This window comes from Amaranthus tricolor, chromosome 9 (genome assembly GCF_026212465.1).
Source record: "Amaranthus tricolor cultivar Red isolate AtriRed21 chromosome 9, ASM2621246v1, whole genome shotgun sequence".
NCBI classification, from domain to species: domain Eukaryota; kingdom Viridiplantae; phylum Streptophyta; class Magnoliopsida; order Caryophyllales; family Amaranthaceae; genus Amaranthus; species Amaranthus tricolor.
In genome coordinates, this window is record NC_080055.1 from 26,740,243 (window position 1) to 26,759,946 (window position 19,704).

General features: G+C 27.6%; 2 protein-coding genes across 2 annotated transcripts; both read left to right on the forward strand.

Moving 5' to 3' along the window:
- Nucleotides 1-5,950: 5,950 nt before the first annotated feature.
- LOC130823984 (GDSL esterase/lipase At5g45670-like) lies at nt 5,951-11,454 on the forward strand. The gene is made up of 5 exons (XM_057688840.1): nt 5,951-6,318; nt 7,090-7,214; nt 8,934-9,176; nt 9,886-10,141; nt 10,935-11,454. Exons 1-5 carry the CDS (start codon nt 6,063-6,065, stop codon nt 11,156-11,158), a joined length of 1,104 nt encoding a protein of 367 aa, XP_057544823.1. The 5' UTR covers nt 5,951-6,062; the 3' UTR covers nt 11,159-11,454.
- Nucleotides 11,455-11,588: 134 nt separating this feature from the next.
- LOC130823985 (GDSL esterase/lipase At4g18970-like) lies at nt 11,589-18,550 on the forward strand. The gene is made up of 5 exons (XM_057688841.1): nt 11,589-13,358; nt 15,292-15,413; nt 15,841-16,083; nt 16,606-16,843; nt 18,144-18,550. Exons 1-5 carry the CDS (start codon nt 13,103-13,105, stop codon nt 18,362-18,364), a joined length of 1,080 nt encoding a protein of 359 aa, XP_057544824.1. The 5' UTR covers nt 11,589-13,102; the 3' UTR covers nt 18,365-18,550.
- Nucleotides 18,551-19,704: the final 1,154 nt, after the last annotated feature.

The window sequence follows — 19,704 nt, forward strand, 5'->3', positions numbered from 1 at the left end:
CAGAAGAGACTACCATAGGACTTCTCAGTTGTCACTATATGAACTCAATCAAACCAATAGCCATCCAAATTTCCATTCACATTCTTCTCCTTTTCAACTGTGATGGTGAATATCTTTTCTGGTCCTTTATGCTTGAGCATCAATATATCTTGTATGATTTTCACCCTTTACATTGGTGTTTTCACTGATGGAAAGTAATTACTTTTACTTTTATCGACATTTGTTACCATCCTTTTTACTGTCGCACTTTCCTACAAAGTGATTGAGAGACTTGAACTTCTAACTATATGCAATAAATAAAATTAAAAAGCTTTTACCATTGAATTACCAAATCTTGATCTTTATTACTCTAACTACCAATGGTAGGTAGTAATAAACGGTGGTAATGGAAATGAAAAATTAATGTAATTTTAGTTGAAAAATCTATTGGCTATCTTGATGGTCGTGCTTGTTCAACTTTAATCATAACATTTTCTTCATAAAATTCATTCCAATGCATTATTATTAGGAGATGTGGTATTAGGTGGTAATGAAAATTTGTGAACAAAAAAACTTTTTTTTAATCAAAGTTTTATTATTATAGAAATGATATAGAACTTTTGATGAAATTTTACTCTATAAATCATTTTCATTACCACTGTTTATTATCATCTACCAAACAAATTGTAATAGTTATACTAGTACGTAGTACATAATCAAAAATATACATAGGTTCACTTATAACGGCAACGTTGCGTCGCCTGTGACCATACTTTTCGGCAACAGACTTGCGTTTCAACAAGGGTAGATAAATATTTAGGGAACGAATATAGTTTTAGTTGTACAATACACTATTAAATCAAGGTTTCAAACTGTCTGATTTATTTTGTATTATTTATATTAAAATAAATAATTTTAAATAATGTAAAATGAGTATTAAAAAAAGTATGCGTTTATATTCAACGCATCCATAAATATTGGTCCAAGTAGCAGAAATGGGAGCTTTACAGACATGCAAAAGAAAAGAGAAACCTATCTATCTCCATCAACTAATTGTCAATTACTGGCTTCGTTTCAAAAGTCTAAAATTATGAGTACCTCTACCTTAATTTCTTGAGTATCTGTTTATATGTCCGTTTGAGTTTGTACTATAATATTAAAATGCTATATAAAAATTAAGAAAAATTTGTAAATAATAATACTTTCAATTATTGCTTATTGAATCAAAATATCCAATTATTATTTAACTCTGTGTTTCTCAAGTATTGCGATAATTAGTCTTGTATATTACTCATTGACTCAAAATATCATACAATAAATTGAAAATAATGTGCAAAGTATTCAAGGCTAAGTATTTCAATACTTGGGGTATACAGAGTTAAATAATAGTTTGCGGTATTTTGAGTTAATAAGCAATAGTTGAGAGTATTATTTACAAATTTTCCAAAAATTTAAGTTTTATAGTGCAAAATAAGACGTAGATAGTAATTATTTACAGTAATTATCGTTAAAGTTTACTTTATATATTGTATTCAACGTGTAAGAAAAAAAAAATAGTAAAGTGAAATGTCGTTTAAATCGTCTAATCGCATACTTTCATAATATTAACTTTTTATAACTTTTAGACGCGTACTATTTAATATATAAATAATTAAAATAACACATTAAATTGTGAAAAAGTCAAATGTATTAAGTATAATAGAACCGCGGATGTGTATGAGTATGACAAACAATCAACAAATAATAGATGGCGGTGATTTATGAAATGTTGACAACATCATCCTTTCGGTTTTCATCAGCTCAATCATCAATCATCAATCATCAATCATGGTTGTATATAGTAGTTGAAGCTAGGTCACTTTACTATAAGATAGTTTGATATTACCAAGCCTATAATTATTGAATTGAATTAATCAATTTATCATTCCATTTTTATATATATTTTCTTAATGTATTAATAATTTAGTATAAAATAAAATTAATTGACAAATGCTTTTTTGTTTCTTTGAAATTGTTATTGATATAAAAAATATGTTATTATCAGTAGTAATCTTCTAAAACACAGAATAAAAAAATTGGAGTGAATACATCTTGCTTTCGGTACCTCATTTGTCTTGAAAGGTAGGAATATTGGGCCAGGGAACGGCAACACAAATTTCATATGATCTTGGCAATAATCACTACTCTCGTAGTTCCTTTAAAATTGTAACATGAAATGATATAAATTTGAAAAATTGGTGGTGATTATTTAAATTGTATGGATGATATTAAAAAATAATACGTGTGGATGAATATTAAAGAAAGTAATAAAGACATTAAAAATTGTAAAGAAGTAAAGGAGAAGCACCAAAATAGAAAGTGTGCACAATTTCATTGAGACAAACTCATACGATGAAAGGCACAAAAGAAAAGATAACGCAATTTTCAAACACCTCTAAGCAGCACCGATACTCTCTACACGTTACTAAGAGAGTACTTAGTAAGATATTTTGGGTGTTGGTGTTGCTTAGAGGTGTTTGAAAAGATTTTACACGTTTGAGCAAAGTCATGGGTTGAATCCGAATCACAATTAATCTGTTGAGTTATGAGCCGTGTTTAAGTTTGACGATGTGTTTCACTTCAACTTTGTTCCTAATAAAAGTCAATTTTCACCTACGATTTAAACTCAAAATTAAATTTTATGTTCTTTAAATTTTTTCCCAATAAAACTCTTGAACCTTTGGTGATGGAGTCATAATGTAATAATATCTTCTTTTGTATAACCATACGATATTAATTGGTTGATCCAAAATAATGAGGCTTCATCACTACAAACGAGTATAAAACAAGGTCAACTCTACCCAAAAACATTTTAAGGGATATGACAAAAGCAATGTCAACTCTATCTATTACTTATATTTAGAAAAGTTTGACTTTGAAAATGTCAAAAAAAAGTGTAAAATCTTGGAATTTCGCCTTTAGATGTTAGTTATGGAGTACCATAGCCCATAGCCCCATAGGGAATCACTCTCCACATTAATTGGGTCTCCTTCAAGTTGAGTTGTTTTTTAGAGCACTAGAAATTAAGTTGTAAATAGTCATTTAAATGTTGGTTAATTTTTTTCCCAATAAAGTTCCAATAAACTCAAATTCTTATAGTTACCATTCAAAAAAATATAAAGTTTCATCAATGGGTTAGATTTGGACTGGATTCAAGTGGAATCTAATTCATATCCATTTTTAATATGAGGATTCAAATTTTTGGGTTCAATTTGTCCGTGCTTAGTTCCGGATGTACGGATCTCACTTATCGGGTTCGCGTCCAAAACTGATCCAACCTTATTTTCGCATTTGATTGAATTTTATTTCGTGCAGTAGTAATAGTTTTAGTAGCATAAAAGTATTAATTAAAATCATAAATACATCCATTATATTATATAAACTATAAATATTCTTAAAATATCAACCTCGTTTCAAATAATTCTAACAAAAATAAAAATTTCTTGTATATGTTAAAACTTACAATCAAAAATTTCATTTGTTAGAAGAGTAGTGCAGTATCCAGTGTTATAATCTTCTAAAAACAAAATGTAAATTTGTGATTTAATTTGTTTACTCATGTATGTAAAAGGAAAAAATTTAGACAAAACTTTAATATTAGCATTTAGCAACATATGATTTAGTATTAATGTTGAAGTATATTGTTAGAGTATATAACATATTACAGGACTTCAATAATTAGCTTAAGTTTTTGGTTGAATTCGTTCCTTGATATGGTATATATAAGAAATAGTTGCCAGTATAATTGGTATAAAATCGAACCAAACCGAATAAATTTTGAGTCAAAATAGACTAGATCGGATAAATCTAGCCTAATCTAGTCTTAATTAAGTCCCAATAAGTCCAGTTATTCAGTTTTGGGTGCACACCCCTAACTACCAGTAGATCAGTCGTTCATTTTAAATCACTATTGAAAGTGGCACGTTGTCCTTTTGATACACATGCGCTTTGAATAAAATATTATTTTAGTTATAGCGTAGGTTGAGAGAAGAAAAAGAATATATGAGAATCTGAATTTAATATTTGTGCCAAAAAAAGTAGTACTTATAAGTTATGACTCTTTACTCCAATTGAAAAAACACCTTATTCTCCACTATAAATTAAATATTAAAATTATTTAATAATGGAAAGTTTTCTAAAAAGCTACTCAAATCTCATTTGAATGTGATCAGTCATGGAAATCGGTTAAGTATTGTTATCTCTATGGTTGATGTGGTATGGAGTACATTGCCCGAGTTTGACACTTGTATGCATTTGCTTAATTTTTTTTTTTTGATCATGTGAATGTTTAAACTTAAAAGTATCTTTTTCTTTTTTTTTTTTGAGTCTTTTACATGTATGTATATGTTTATTAATTAATCCTCAAAATATGTAGTGTTTTGATTAATTAAATTTTGGGTGATTATAAGAAATGATTTGTGGAATCATAGATTTTATGTGTTTTTTCTAGGATTTAAATAAACACAAGTGGTTCTGAATAGTTTACTGAATAGTATATCGTCTTTATAAATATATATTTAAAATTTTAATATATATTAATTCGTAAAATTAACTTAATATTTTATATTAACTTCGGTGATTTTAATTTTTGGCTAATAGTTACACTTAAACTTAATTATTGCTCGCAATGTATAATAACTTTTAGTCACAAAATTTAACTATTGTTTTAATGAATTGTTGCTCAAAGTAACGCACATAGATATAAATCTATGTATTACATACGGTTCTATTAAACAGACGTTGATAACTTGATATTGCCAACATTTATATTTTGTAGAGCCGTTGATGATGTCATTGATTTTATTGCATACATCTGTTTTGTTATTTTAAAATTGTTTAAATTTGATGTACTTTTTTTGGTAATATAAAATATTAATAATGTCAGCGGTTCAGTATTGATGCATTTAAAAAGAATATTTGCTTTTTATAATTCCCATTATAGTTTTTAATCTTACAGTAAATTCGCATATATTTATAAAAAAGCCCCAGGGGCAGAGGGACATATGTATCCAAGGCATCATATGACCTCATGTAATTATTTCTGACTATTGAAAATTTAGGTATATTTATCAGGACTAATAAAAAAAATAAAATAAAATAAAATAAAACTATTAAATTAAACCCATATCACATATAAATCAGTATTGAAGAAAGTATTTAAAATGAAAAGTAGTATACTGGTATATAACATTTATCAATTAATTTGAATAAGTACAAATATACCACTACCTATTAACTATTTTGACTTTTTGCGTCTAATATCTTATTGGTGGATAAATATTGTCAAGGAATCAACTGAATTAAAAGTTTAAGATGATAGTTGAGGCTCCAGGATATGTTATATAATCTAACACACCTCTTCCGCACAGACCCTCTTCATACCTGGTGCTAAATATTTCATGTTAGATGAGAGGTGGTTGAGATTCAAACCGGTGACCTCTTGTCATGCAAGCTTCTAATACCATATTAAGGAACCAACTCAACCAAAAACATAAGCTGATGGTTGGGGCCCCAAAATATATTATATACTCTAAACAAATATAAATTACTACTTTTCTAAAAAAAAATTAATATTTTTACCCAAATTTAAATATAATAGTCCAATAATAAAAATAAAAATAATCATATGATAATTCTAAGTTTTATAAATCCATCATGACATATTTATTTTGGATAACGTGACATAAATATGACTTATCACTAGACCTAAGGTAAAGAAAGCGTGAATTAGTCAACGCATGGAATTGAATCCAAATCTTCACCAAATAATATGAGTACAGAGAAAAACTTGCACAACCCAATTGCTAGTGTCGAGTAGTACTGATCTGCTTAACATGCAGTCCGCGTAAATTTAATGCATTTTTCTAACCAACTTCATTAATTAATTATCTTTTTTTCTTTTTTCATCTTCTATAAATACTTATCTTCTCTTCTTCATTTCCATCACAAAAATACTCTACATTTTCTACTCTCTTCTAGCTTTATAAATTAATAATATTATTATTTTCCCCAATTTTCACTCACAAAATATTTATCCATTAAAAATGGAATTAATTAAGAACAAAATTTGGTCATTTTATTTTTGTTCAATAATTATAATGGTAATTATTTTGGGTAAAAAAGTGAATGGAGATCCATTAGTACCATGCTATTTTATATTTGGAGATTCATTGGTGGATAATGGTAATAACAACAACATTGCTTCATTGGCTAGAGCTAATTACCTGCCTTATGGTATTGACTTTCCTGCGGGTCCCACCGGAAGATTTTCTAATGGAAAAACTACCGTCGATGTCATTGGTAATAACTAATAACCACCTTAATTATCTTCTTTTTTTTTTTTTATAAACTTAATAATTAGTCCTAAAATAAAATTATACTTCATTAATGCATAGTTTATGTTAACATATTTACATTCTTACATTGTTTTGAAAATTTTTACTCCTATAAAGAGTCTTAAAAGATTAGTTTTGTGAAAAATCAAATCTTATTGCAGGTGCGAAGTAAATATCACTTTTTAATAAAAGTTCTAAGTTTTATGCGTAAATAGATATTTTAATACTTATATTTTCACTTTTTAACATTAATACCTAGCCTTCAATACAAAATATAAATAGCTGAATTCCATAATCTGCCGCTCTATATTATATCTAAAATTTATATATTAATGTGTTTAAAAGTACTATTTGCCAAAAATAATAAAATAAAACACTAGTATATGTTTGTAGAAGTATGGAGTAATACAAATTAGTGCGTTTTTTCTCCCCACTTTCTCTTTCTATTAACATGCAATCTATCATCTACTTATTTTTTTTACTTATTCTTCGTTCTGATTTTAATTTTCTTTTAAATTTCACCTAATATATAATTGATGTATTTTAAAATAACAGAGAGAGAGTATTTGACATTTAACATGCATGCATTAATTCATCATGATCCATTCTACTAAATAATGGCATGGTGGTAATTTACGCACATGCATTATCATTTTTTTTTTTAAATAAAACGAATAGTATATAATTTAATTTAATAATTAAGAAAGGAATTAAGAATTAGAGTTGTTGCTTACAGCTGAGCTATTGGGATTTGACGATTATCCATTACCATATGCCCGAGCAAGCGGTCAATCCATATTGAGAGGAGTTAATTACGCTTCTGCTGCTGCTGGGATTAGACAAGAAACAGGGCAACAACTGGTATTTTCTTCTCTTTTTATTTCATATTGTTTAATTTTGTCAAAATTAATTGTTAATTTTAGTTTTAATTAGTTTCCTGATTTGTATTTGAAATTACAATTGTAAACATTATAGTAGTTTTAAGCATATTCCTCTTGTCCTAATTATTTTAATAAATTTTTACTTAAAAATTATGTTATGATCACACACGCAAAAAAGATAAACAAAAGACAATACATATCATCTAATAATTTAATGTTGTTTACTAATAATGTGCTAGCTACGTCACATGTAGATAAAAAACTGATTTTATTAATATGTCGAGAGAGAGAGTCAATTACGTAATACAAATCAGTAAGTTAATTAAGAGGAGAACATATAAGACAACTAAAAACCCTAATCATAATATGGCTCTAAAAGTTAGTCCAAACATATGTGAAGTAAGTATATGAAAATATAACTCATATTTTACCAATTTATCATTATAAAATGAAATATATAAAAATATATGATTCCAAGTAGTACATTGAAAAAAATAAAATAAATAGTGACATTTTTTACGTGTTAAAAAGTTGGAAAGTGTCGGCAAGGGTTTAGGTTATTATTCTGAAATCTTGTGGAAAATATTGAAAAATAAAGAAATAAATATTTATTATAAATTTAGATGTAAAAGCTCTGTGAAAAGGATCTTAACTTTTAGGTTGTTTGTATAAAAAAGATATAATAAAACTTATCTAATTTATGTCTTTGTCATAAAATCACGGAAATACTAATGGATCGCTATTAAAATTTATATACCAATATTGTAAATAAATTTGTGGCTAATTGCAACTAGTAAAGAGAAAGACTTTTTATCACTCTATATCTTCATTTAAAATATGTCTTCATAATTATACACCCAACATTTTTTTTATAGGGTAGACTATTTTAATTAACACAATAAAAAGACAGAAACATATTATTTTGAGTCGTAATTTAAAAAAAATCAAAATAAGTCTTAGTGCACAAAAATAAGACTTATTTTGAGTTGTAATTGGATGACTCATGGCTTTGTATGTTTTGAGTTGTAATTTAAAAGAAAAATCAAGATAAATCTTAACGCACAAAAATGTAACAAAATCAAAAAAATTTAAAAGTATCTTTTTCTATAAATTTAGTAGCTTAAAAATTTTGATTAGCATTTTATTTTTTTAATAAAAAAAAGTCAAATAAAAGTGTAATTTCAACATTGTATCATTTTAATGTCATTAAATGATTCTCATTTAGGGTGGGGTATAAAGAGATCGGATGTAAGCAATCTTAGTTTTGCTAGTAATAGCTAATAAAAATAACAAAGATGTTGTTTTAAATTGACTATTAGTAGCAGATATCATGTATAAGAATTACAAATAATTTATGAGTTATTTTAATATAGTTTATTATAATATGAAACTAAAAAAATATAAATTTTTTGGCAAATAAAAAATTGAGAATGTGAAATGAATGTTGGATCGATTCAAATTATGTTAGTTGTAGTCAAAGTAATGGTTAAGTAGGTAGATACTATTTATGAGTTATTTCTAATTTAGTAGAGTAAGTTATAGGATCATGGAATGAACTCCCTATTTTTATGAATAATTAGTTACTTAATTTTCCTATTTAATAGGTATTTGTATTTTCATTTTCAACAAATCGTAATGAAAAAAGTTAGCGTTATAATTTTAATTCTATATCTCTTAACAATGAAACATGAAATTGCAGGGAGGCAGAATTCCATTCAGTGGGCAAGTGAACAATTACAAGAATACAGTATCTCAATTGGTACAAATACTAGGAGATGAAAATCAAGCAGCCAATTACTTGAGTAAATGCATATATTCAGTTGGACTTGGAAGTAACGACTACCTTAACAACTACTTGATGCCTGCGTATAGTACTAGTCGTCGTTACAACCCTCAGCAGTACGCTCAAGTCCTCATTCAACAGTACGCTCAGAACATTAGGGTTCGTCCATCTTTCTACTCCCTTTAATTCTATCCCTTTTTGCCTTTTTACATTTTTTTTACTTAGACTCGATTAACAGTTTAAACTTATTACTAATCTAGATTTTATTTAGTGTATGTGTCATAAAAAGTTACTATTAAAGTTCCATTATTAACTCATTTTAATTGTTTTACATCAGAGAAAAAGAACATAGTAACTCTTACTATTACTATTACTAATTGGTTTTCATAGTGAATTTTTTGGCTTATTAATGAAGTACCTTGTCTTTTCTGATTTTGGTTTATATAAATTATTGTTTGAGAAAAAAATTGAAATTCAAAAATTCAAAAAATATTGTAACTTTAATGGGCAATTATGATCGTGTTTGACAAAATGATTCATTTGCTAGTTTTTTAGGGTAAACTTCCGTCCTTTTTATTCGTCAAACAATAAAAAATACTTTTGATAAATTGTTTAAAAGCCAAAACCAAAAAATTAATCGTGTTTTTTACTTTTAGGTATATTTTTTTCAAATAAACAACCAACAATTAATAATTTTTTAACAAATATTTTCTTAATAAGAATAAGCTTATATAAATGACTTAACAATTAACAAAAAAAAAATTCAATGTTACCAACTAGTTAAGCAAATAAATTAACTGCATAGTTAACAACTAATAAACAACGACCAATCGCTACAAGTTAAGTCAAAATTTTGTTGTTTTTGCAGGCAATGTACAACTATGGGGCCAGAAAGTTTGCGTTGATAGGAATCGGACAAATAGGGTGCAGCCCTAATCAGTTGGCCCAAAGAAGCGGAGATGGGAGAACATGTGATGATCGGGTCAATTCAGCAAATCGGTTATTCAATGCTCAGCTCAAGAGCTTAGTTCAGCAACTCAACAATCAACTAAGTGATGCCCGTTTTGTGTACATCAATGTTTACGACATGTTCCAAGACTTAATCAACAATCCTGCCACTTATGGTAAAATTCAAATCTGCACCTTCATACTATCATACAACTTTTTTAGCAAGTCTTGTAAGAGAACGTCTCACAATGACACGTGTTCATATAATTAGCCTATTTTTGTTATTAGTCGTTTTAAGATTGTAAGTGATCACTTTAAGGTCATAAATAATCACTCTAAGACTATAAAAAAATGATCACGTTAAAACTGTAAATGATTCTTTTATAGCTACATATAAGGAATTATTTTATGATGGTAAGTATACATTGGGCCAACCTAACAGAAATAATCTTAGAGTGAGTTGTTTCATTTGAGATTTTGTGAACTTTTATTTGATCTACTATCAAAAGCGGGTGTATTAATCCTTATACTAGAATGAATTTTAAGATAGACCGAACACTCATCTCTAGATGCATGGGCGATTCTTGAGGCATCCTAGGTAGCCGACCACCTAGGGCCCCTCGAAATAAAGAGCCTCAAATATTAAATGGTGTTATTCATGTTCGGTTCCGAGCAACACTTTTTAAGTGATTTGTTTGTAAACCTTTTTTATATTTGAAGTAATCTAATTTTACAATACATTTTATCTTGAATTATTTTTCTTGAAGTAGAGAATTTTTTATCTTTTAATATAATGAAGGGTCCCATTTTAAAAAAAATCGCAAAAATAAGTAGGACCTTCAACATCTTGGCTCTGCCCCTCTCTAGATATACTGTAAAATAACTCGAATACTATTCTACTGTATTATATGATACACCTATTAATACTACTAGATTTTTTAATCAAATGACCGTGATTATGGCTTGCAGGATTTAGAAACACAAATGCAGGGTGTTGTGGAGTAGGAAGAAACAATGGACAAATTACATGTTTGCCATTTCAAAGACCATGCCCTAACAGAAATGAGTACTTGTTTTGGGATGCATTTCATCCAACTGAGGCAGCTAATGTGATAATTGGAAGAAGATCATTCAGGTCACAATCATCATCAGATGCTTACCCTTTCGACATTGAGAGGCTAGCACAAATTTAATACCACTTACACATATATATTTTATATATCAATTAAGGGTTAGATCGGGGAAAGAAAAGTACTTATATGAGAATCAAATTTAATATTTTACTTAAAGAAGACGATACTTAATAATCCAATTGATACTGATTCTCATATCTATGAATTTTTAGGTTGCTAAGGAGTATAAGCATTCCTTAGCTCGTTCTTCAAAGCAAATAGTTGTACTTTCTTTTAATTTTTCCTCCCTTTTCGGTGTGTTTTGTTTCCTTTTTACAATATTGATAAGATTATAAATATTTTCTTATTATTGTGGATGTTTTTAATTCGTGTATTTTTATGATTTCAGTATAATGTTTTTTTTGAAAATTAAGTATTTTGAAAATTTCACACAATATCTACTAGTCCAATATATTATTGTTCCACATATATCTCTTCTATTTTAGGTAATGTCCCACTTTTTTTTAAAAAAAACTTTTTATTCATACTTCTTTTAACCTTTCATCATCTAAATCCTTTGAATATAATTTTAATATCCCCAACTCTTTTTTAATCTTTGTACCATTTCTTATTTATTATTAATCTCATGGATCGTGATTGGAGACATACACTTAATTTGAATTTTTATATTTTTCTAAGAGTCTCTTTCTAACTCAAGGTAGGATCTCAGTTATGACAATGTTAATTAATAATTACAATGTATTTACATCTAAAACACATACTTGCTCTGTTCTATTATATTTGTTATATTTTAGTTTTTACGCAATTTAATACGTAATTTTGATTATTTATATCTTAAGTTATGTTTAACTAACAATTATAAAAATTTGATATTATGAAAGTATTCGCTTAGACGATTCAAACAGGATCTCACTTTACTATATTTTTTCTAACATATTAACTGCAATATATAAAATAAGCTCGAAAGATGAACAATATCAATAATAATTCTTATGTAGCGACTATTATAAAATGGAGGAAGTACATGTCCAAGTAAAATTGATTCATCTAACATGTGGATCGTAATATATGCTATGTATAAAGGGCATATAACCCTAAAAGAGAGATTTATGCAAATCGACCATAATTGATGTCTAAATAGAATAATAAGATAACTCCATTCAAAAAAACACACAAAGAAAGTAACAAGCAAAGCAGGAGTTGGTAAGATTTAGTAGGAATATAAGATTCTCATAGATTTATTTATACGTATCATTTGAGTGCGTACCATTTTTTTTATGTAAAGTCGTAAATTCGATTCTTGTTATCTATCCCCTCCTTTAATAACAGGTTCATTTATGAGATTTTGGTAGCTTAAAATAAATTTATTATCAAACTTTAATATAAAAAGTACATTCAATTATCTTAATGTCGTTAAGTATGTACAACTTCCACCTATATACGGACCCTTACTAACAAATAAAAATATTTTAAATAATTAGAATCTTTTTACGATATTCAAAAGTCTAATGATGAGCTTTATGTCGATTGAAATTCATTGAAAAGTATTACTAATTAATTTTATTAAATTTCTTTATATACTCACGAATTAATAATCTTTTATTATTAACATCTCTAAATGAAAAATTCATTATAATAGCGTGTATGTATATCTACTGAAACTTATTGTTCATCATATATAATATAGAATTCATAATTTTTATGTTGGGGCTTAGTGCGTACGCCTGTCACACCCTACCCCCAGATACTACCCTACCCTAACCTTATCCTTTTCCAATCTACCCTGATTTACAAAATAAAAAAAAAAACAAATTTAAATAATTCTTTTGATATTCAAAATAAAAAGGCATAAAAATAATGCTTCTATATATCCACTCGTCTATATATAAACAACACCATCCTAATTATATACTTATCACAAGAAACCCAAATATAAAAACATATAAATAAGTTAATCTTTAATTAACCTTCACGATTTGATTAAACAGCTAAAGTAATCGAGAAATGTGGAGGATTTCAGCACTAATTATTGTGATTATAACATTAAACATAAATCTAGGAATCCATGCAAATCCTAAACCTAATCCTAATCCTATAGTACCATGTTATTTCATCTTTGGGGATTCATTATCAGATTCCGGCAACAATAATGGGTTAAAGACAAAGGCTAAAGCCAATTACCATCCATACGGTCTGGATTTTCCGGGAGGTAAGCCTACCGGACGTTTTACCAATGGACGTACGTCCGTCGATGAAATTGGTTAGTAAATATTTTTTTTTATAAGGAAAATACATTTGGTACAATGATCATATTTTCTATTTTTTAATTTCATATTTTATTATCAAAGTAGGCTAATGAGAAATATCAGCAAAAACAACATCATTAAATTGATTATTTGTTTGTTCATCTTTGTTTCAATATTTTGCATCAAATTAAGCTTTGTTTTGTTTATATAATGTGTCGCAATATCAATTTCAAAGTGTTATGAGGATCAACATTGTTGCAATATTTTTTTCTAGGGATTGTTTATGTGATGAATATATAGCCATTTTTATGATTGTATTATAAATAATGAATATAAATAATATAAATAAGAGTCATGTTAACTATTATAATTATAGAAGCAAAGAGTAATTTAACAAATTATAAGATTGAATATATAGAGTTTATTTCAAAATAATATAGATAAAGAACTACCTCAATAAAAAAGTTATAAAGTAGTAGTTTAGTCTTTTTTATACCTGACACTTTAAATGAGGGGTAAGTGAGATTCAAACCCATTGCATGGCGCCTTAGGGCCCTTAGCTTATCACTTTTACTCTGATACCATGTTAAAAATTCAACTAAATTAAAAATTTAAATATATAATTGAGACTTCATACTATATCTTATATGCTCTAACAAATAGTCTCCCAACATAGGATAAATTATAGAAAATAGTCCATTATGGATTGCATTATAGGATTTCAATATTTCATGCATAACTAATGTCGTACTCCTTGCTGGGATGAGTATTGGTTGTCGGAGCTTGTTTGCTTGACGATTGTTTGATTCATGGTCATGGTTACAGTCATCAACTCAATGTTTTCTATAAAATTAGGATTTAAAAAGAGAAATAACGGAAGATGATATCCATATCCTTTCAAGGAAAAGGATAGGAGGAAATGGTGCAACCAATTTAAAAAATACTTTTTAAAAAAAATATAATTAATTCTTGAAAAAAAAAATATTCGAAAGGATGTATTTATGCTTTTATTATATATTCGTTTGCATATAATTACAATATCTTAAGACAATTATTGGCATGATTGCCTCCTTTTAGGTAAAACTACCCATTAAGTTATAATAGTACTTCTATGTTATCAATATAATATGTCATACTTTTTGTGTGTTCCTAAGTTTGATAACATTTCTATTTTGTTATATTACTTTTACTTTGCAATATTTTTACTTTGGGTAATATTTTTATTATTTTTTTATAATTTTTATCTATATATTTTTACTAATTTTTTCTCATTTTTAATCATATCAACATAATTTATATAAAACCACCATTTTCTTAATACTAGTGTAAAGAAACAGAGAGCGGGAGTATCTCTTTATATTGGTAACAAAAAACACAATATGCCAAAATGATTATGTAACTAATACCTATTATTTTATTGTTTAAAACCTATTTTTTCTCTCATTTTGAATTTACTACCAAACATATATTCTCACAATATATTACTTTTAGAAGCAAATATAATGGGATAAATGAGTATACTATACACTTATGTAATCTTATGTATCTTACCACAATGAGTAAATAATACATTATTATTTTTCCTGTTATTTGCATCATTTATCATCAATTTATTAAAGAATTGTTTTTATAAGGTGATTTCTTTACGAGTAGGTCGAGAGAAAGGAAATATTATATGGGAATCGAATCAGCTTGGACACTATTTAGAAAAAGTAATAATTGTTACAAATGACACAAAACTCGGTTATCAAATTTTTATGATATGATTTGAAGACCCACATTACCTCATTGTTTGCAAATCAATTTCAAAAAATTATTCGAACAATAATAATGTCAAATTCGTAATTCAAACAATATAATAATATGATATGAGTTCATAAACGAGATTATCAAAATAAAAAAGTAGTTAATTAGATTTTGGATGATAAATATTTAATTTTTTTGCAGCCCAACGATTAGGTCATGGTTTTATCCCACCCTTTAGTACAGCAAAGGGCCAGGCAATACTCAAAGGTGTTAATTACGCTTCTGGTGCAGCTGGTATCCTCCCCGAAACTGGCAAACATTTGGTACCCTTTATTTAACTTAATCAAGTTAATTATATTATACTCCCTTTGTTGCTTAAGAAGTTTCCACTTTTCATTTTGAGATGTTTTGTTTGTTCTCATAAAAGAATATTTTCATTTATAACACAAATTTTAGATAAAAATAGCTTTACTCACATCCTCATTTTAATATTTTAATAATATTATGGTCCCTATATATATCTTCTACTAACTTCATTTTAACATATTTTATATTCTTTATAATCCCCATATATTTCCCATTAACTTATAAAAATACTTTTTTCATTAACTTTCTTTTAATGTTATTTTACTTAATTTCTGTGAATATTTTTTATGAGAACTTCATTAAAAAACGGAGGGAGTAATTAATTAATTCTAATTACTTCTCTTATTAATTAAATCTTAAATGTATATTTGAATCATTTTCTAGGGCGATGTTGTAACGTTCGATGAACAACTTACAAACCATAAAAGGGTAATTTCAAAAGTATTCAAATTAATGAAGAATGGTTCAACACAAGCATACATGCAAAAATGCTTATACACAGTTAACATAGGCAGCAATGACTATATCAACAATTACTTCATGCCGTTACATTACCAATCTAGCCGTAAATATAGCCCTAATAAATATGCCCATAGACTCGTTAACAAATACCGTCAAAATTTAAAGGTACGTACTTAAAATTTTCAATTTTTTGTTTTAGATTCTTAATCGGTTGTGTTGCTGTAGCTAAATGTTTCTATCGACCTTAATGATATTTGTTTGATACTGACTACGTAAGAAAGATCAATTTTTATACCTGTTGGAGACTGATCGATCTCCTACTCTAAAATAAAAGGAAAAAAGAATCTCAAATATTAATTCTTTCATTGGTAGTTAATTCTATTTGTATGTAAAAATTTGATTAATTATTAATAAATTTAGATTTTGTTTACATGGGCGGGGCGAAGCCACAAGAGGGCTAGGTGGTAGGGCCCGCTCCCGCAACTAGCTAGCTCACTTTTATTTTCTAAGTTTGTGGTGAGTAGATTTTTTAATTATATACTGATAATATAATCGTTAAAAGTTGTATTTTCAATAATAATTTTGTTTCGTATGTGTAGCTTCTTAATTTTTATTTTCAGGCTTCATCGTAGTTGTATATTTAATAACAATGATATGATTATCTTGATATTATTTTTGTGGTTGAAGATTTTGTACAAAAATGGAGCTAGAAAAGTGGCGTTGTTTGGACTAGGAATGATAGGGTGCAGCTTAGGAGTAGTAATGCAGCATCACCCAATCGGTTTTTGTGTGGATGAGATCAATTTTGCAGTTCAAATGTTCAACAATAAGCTACAAAAGCTTGTAGGAGAGCTTAATCAAGAATATCATGATGCCAAATTTACTTGCATTAACATTCAAGCCATCGTAGTTGGTCCACTCCAAGGTCTCTCAATATTACTCATTTACTTTAATGATGTTATCTATATCTTATGTTTACGTAATTAAAGTCATTCATAAACATATAAGTGATTCGATTTCAAATAGTATATGAGGTCTTACGCGGTCTTTGAACAAAGTGGACATAGATTTATTCAAAATTAACTCGATTAACCCGACTTGACCTAGTATGCCTAGACTGACCCAAAATTACTTGCTTATAAATTAAAATCAAATTCTCAAGATATTTACATATATACAAGAGTTAAAATCAACCCAATTTGAGATATCATACCTAAAACCCACCTGTAAAGACACCTTTATTAATTAATCATTCACGACTGATGGATCTAACAATTGATATCAGTGCAAAAAGGTTCCACCAGGGAATTATGATTAATGGAGCTATACGGTAGGTGGCATGCTGGATTGCTAAGAGCCCATATGTGGGCGAGTCCTCAGTGTGATGTCGTTAGAGGAGAGATTACATGTGATGTGGTCTTTAGTATGTGGGAATTAAGTATTGTTGAGTATTTATCCCATGTTCCGGCGGCCCAAATAACAATACTTGATAAGAATATAAGTTATAACTCCAAATTAGTAATTGAACTTTCAAAAAGGTGTTCAAAAACAAAAACTTGTGCGGACTTTACCCCAAACAGACAACATTATACTGACGGGAACCATTCAAAACTTTTGGGCCCAATAACATAACTATAGAAATACGAAACTTTAAATATTAATTTACGTTAGGAAAAATTAACTATAATAATCCAATTTTTATATGATTTTCTTATAATAATCCCACCTATTGATTAACCATGAATAATTTCAACTTTAGGAGGTATTTGCCTAGAGTAAGCTTGGGTAACCCGATGACCTGCTATAATAGGTAATTCACTAAAAAAAAGTAAATCGAAAATTAATGTAAAATTAGAGAATAATTTTGAAAATTAACATAAAAAATTCTGAATAATTAAAAAATCAAAAATTCTTTTTAAAAGTTTTTTCGATATTTTATTTTAATTTATCTTTTCTTTTTTAAAATAAAACTTTCTTTTAACAAGTCATCGGGTTACCGGGTTTACTCTAGAAAAATACTCTCTAAATTTGGGATTATTTATGGTTAATCAATAGGCGGGATTATTGTAGGAAAATCATGAAAAAAGTTGAATTATTCTAGACAATATTTCCTTTACGTTATTACGATAGTTTTGATTTTGCTTTATATTTTTATTCTCGAGTTTTTTGAACTTCAAAAACGGAATTAAAAATATTGTGTATTTTTACACCTTTCCTACGCGTAGGTATCACGAAACTACGAGATACATGTTGCGAGTTAAGAGAAGACTACCAATGCAAAGAGTCAGCAGCTCATTGCCCCGACAGAAACTCACATTTTTTCTGGGATGGTTTCCATCCCACGGAAGCAGTACAAAAAGTATGGGGTGCTCGAGCTTTCAATAGATCACTTCCTGTCCAAGCTAATCCTCTTGACATTAATTCCCTCATTAAATATAAATTATGAAAAAGTGTTTATTTTGATCAATTTTGAGTGTTAATTAATTACCATAAATTGTTTCATTGTTATCATTATGAAAATGTTTCATGTAATCAAGCTAGGGTAATAAATGTCATTGATTAGTATGATATTGAGGAAAATGTGTTAGTATTCTTCCTGTTTTTATATGTTCTTCTCAGATAGTATTTACGAATTTTAATGTCAAGCTTTAACTATAATTTTTCATTAATCTATATGAAAAGACATATTCAAGTGAGATCTTGATAAATTAGTCTCTATGTATATTTTTATTAAATATCAAAATTTTAAAATTTTTAAAAACTTATAATTAAAAATTATTTGACTTTTAAATTTATATATGTTGAAATCTGCACAAAAAGTAAATGAGAGGAACAAATAAAAACAAAAAGGATATCATTATAAATATTAAATAAATTTGTTAGCAAAAGGGTCAATATAGGAGAGCACAATCAGCGATAATTCAAGCTAAGAACCCCCTCACTTGTAAAAGCGTAGACACATACAAGAAAATTATGCTATGTTTTTTCGTAATCAGCTCATAGTACAAATTGTATGTCAAACTCTTGTAATTAGCTAGTTTATTTAATTTTAACTTTATACTTGTATTAATCTTGTTCAGATTTCTAAATAAATAGTACAAAGTTAATGTCCTTAACAAAAAAAAGGACTACTTATATAATTTTACCCAAAAATCTTTTGAAACTTGTTTATATTTTTTTAGAAAAACCTTAATGTAGTTTTTGGGAATAAGTATTTCATTTTAAATTATAAATTTCAATTATTAAATCATAAATGAAGAATTTGAGAATGACAAGGTTTGATTAGTTATATTTCAAATTCTCAAACATGACAGAAAACTCTTGACTATTTGAAATAAATAAGAAAAATTCTATTTGTTGTTATTACAAATAATAATGCTGAAAATAAAACTACAAATACCAGATGATGTTTGTAGTGTCTCCTTTGTGTATGGCAATGAATTCCTTCCTTGTATGAATCACAAATCAAACGAAAACACCGTAAAGAAGATTAGTTTCCGATGATAGCGTCACCAGAAATCTTGATATAGATTGAAGGCGACCACAAGCTTTTCTTTTGTGATATTTCACCCACAAAGATACTTGGGTTGTGATACCGGAAATTCACAACGAGATACAATCAATCATGTCAACCGATTAGTACGAATCGATTGAACTAAATGATTATGTGTTTTGTAGAGATTAAAATCAGGAAAACAATAAAAGAGTTAATTACTCTCTTCTATATTTTAACAGATAGAGAGAAAGATGACAAAAATTGATATTTCAAAGATATAAAATGATTTC

Bases quoted from the DNA above. Each gene is read 5' to 3' on its own strand.
- LOC130823985 (XM_057688841.1), top strand. From the start codon at position 13,103: ATGTGGAGGATTTCAGCACTAATTATTGTGATTATAACATTAAACATA. The intron at 16,084-16,605 runs GTACGTACTTAA...TTGTGGTTGAAG, and splicing joins AATACCGTCAAAATTTAAAG to ATTTTGTACAAAAATGGAGC. The intron at 16,844-18,143 runs GTCTCTCAATAT...TCCTACGCGTAG, and splicing joins CGTAGTTGGTCCACTCCAAG to GTATCACGAAACTACGAGAT.
- LOC130823984 (XM_057688840.1), top strand. From the start codon at position 6,063: ATGGAATTAATTAAGAACAAAATTTGGTCATTTTATTTTTGTTCAATA. The intron at 9,177-9,885 runs GTTCGTCCATCT...TTGTTTTTGCAG, and splicing joins AGTACGCTCAGAACATTAGG to GCAATGTACAACTATGGGGC. The intron at 10,142-10,934 runs GTAAAATTCAAA...TATGGCTTGCAG, and splicing joins CAACAATCCTGCCACTTATG to GATTTAGAAACACAAATGCA.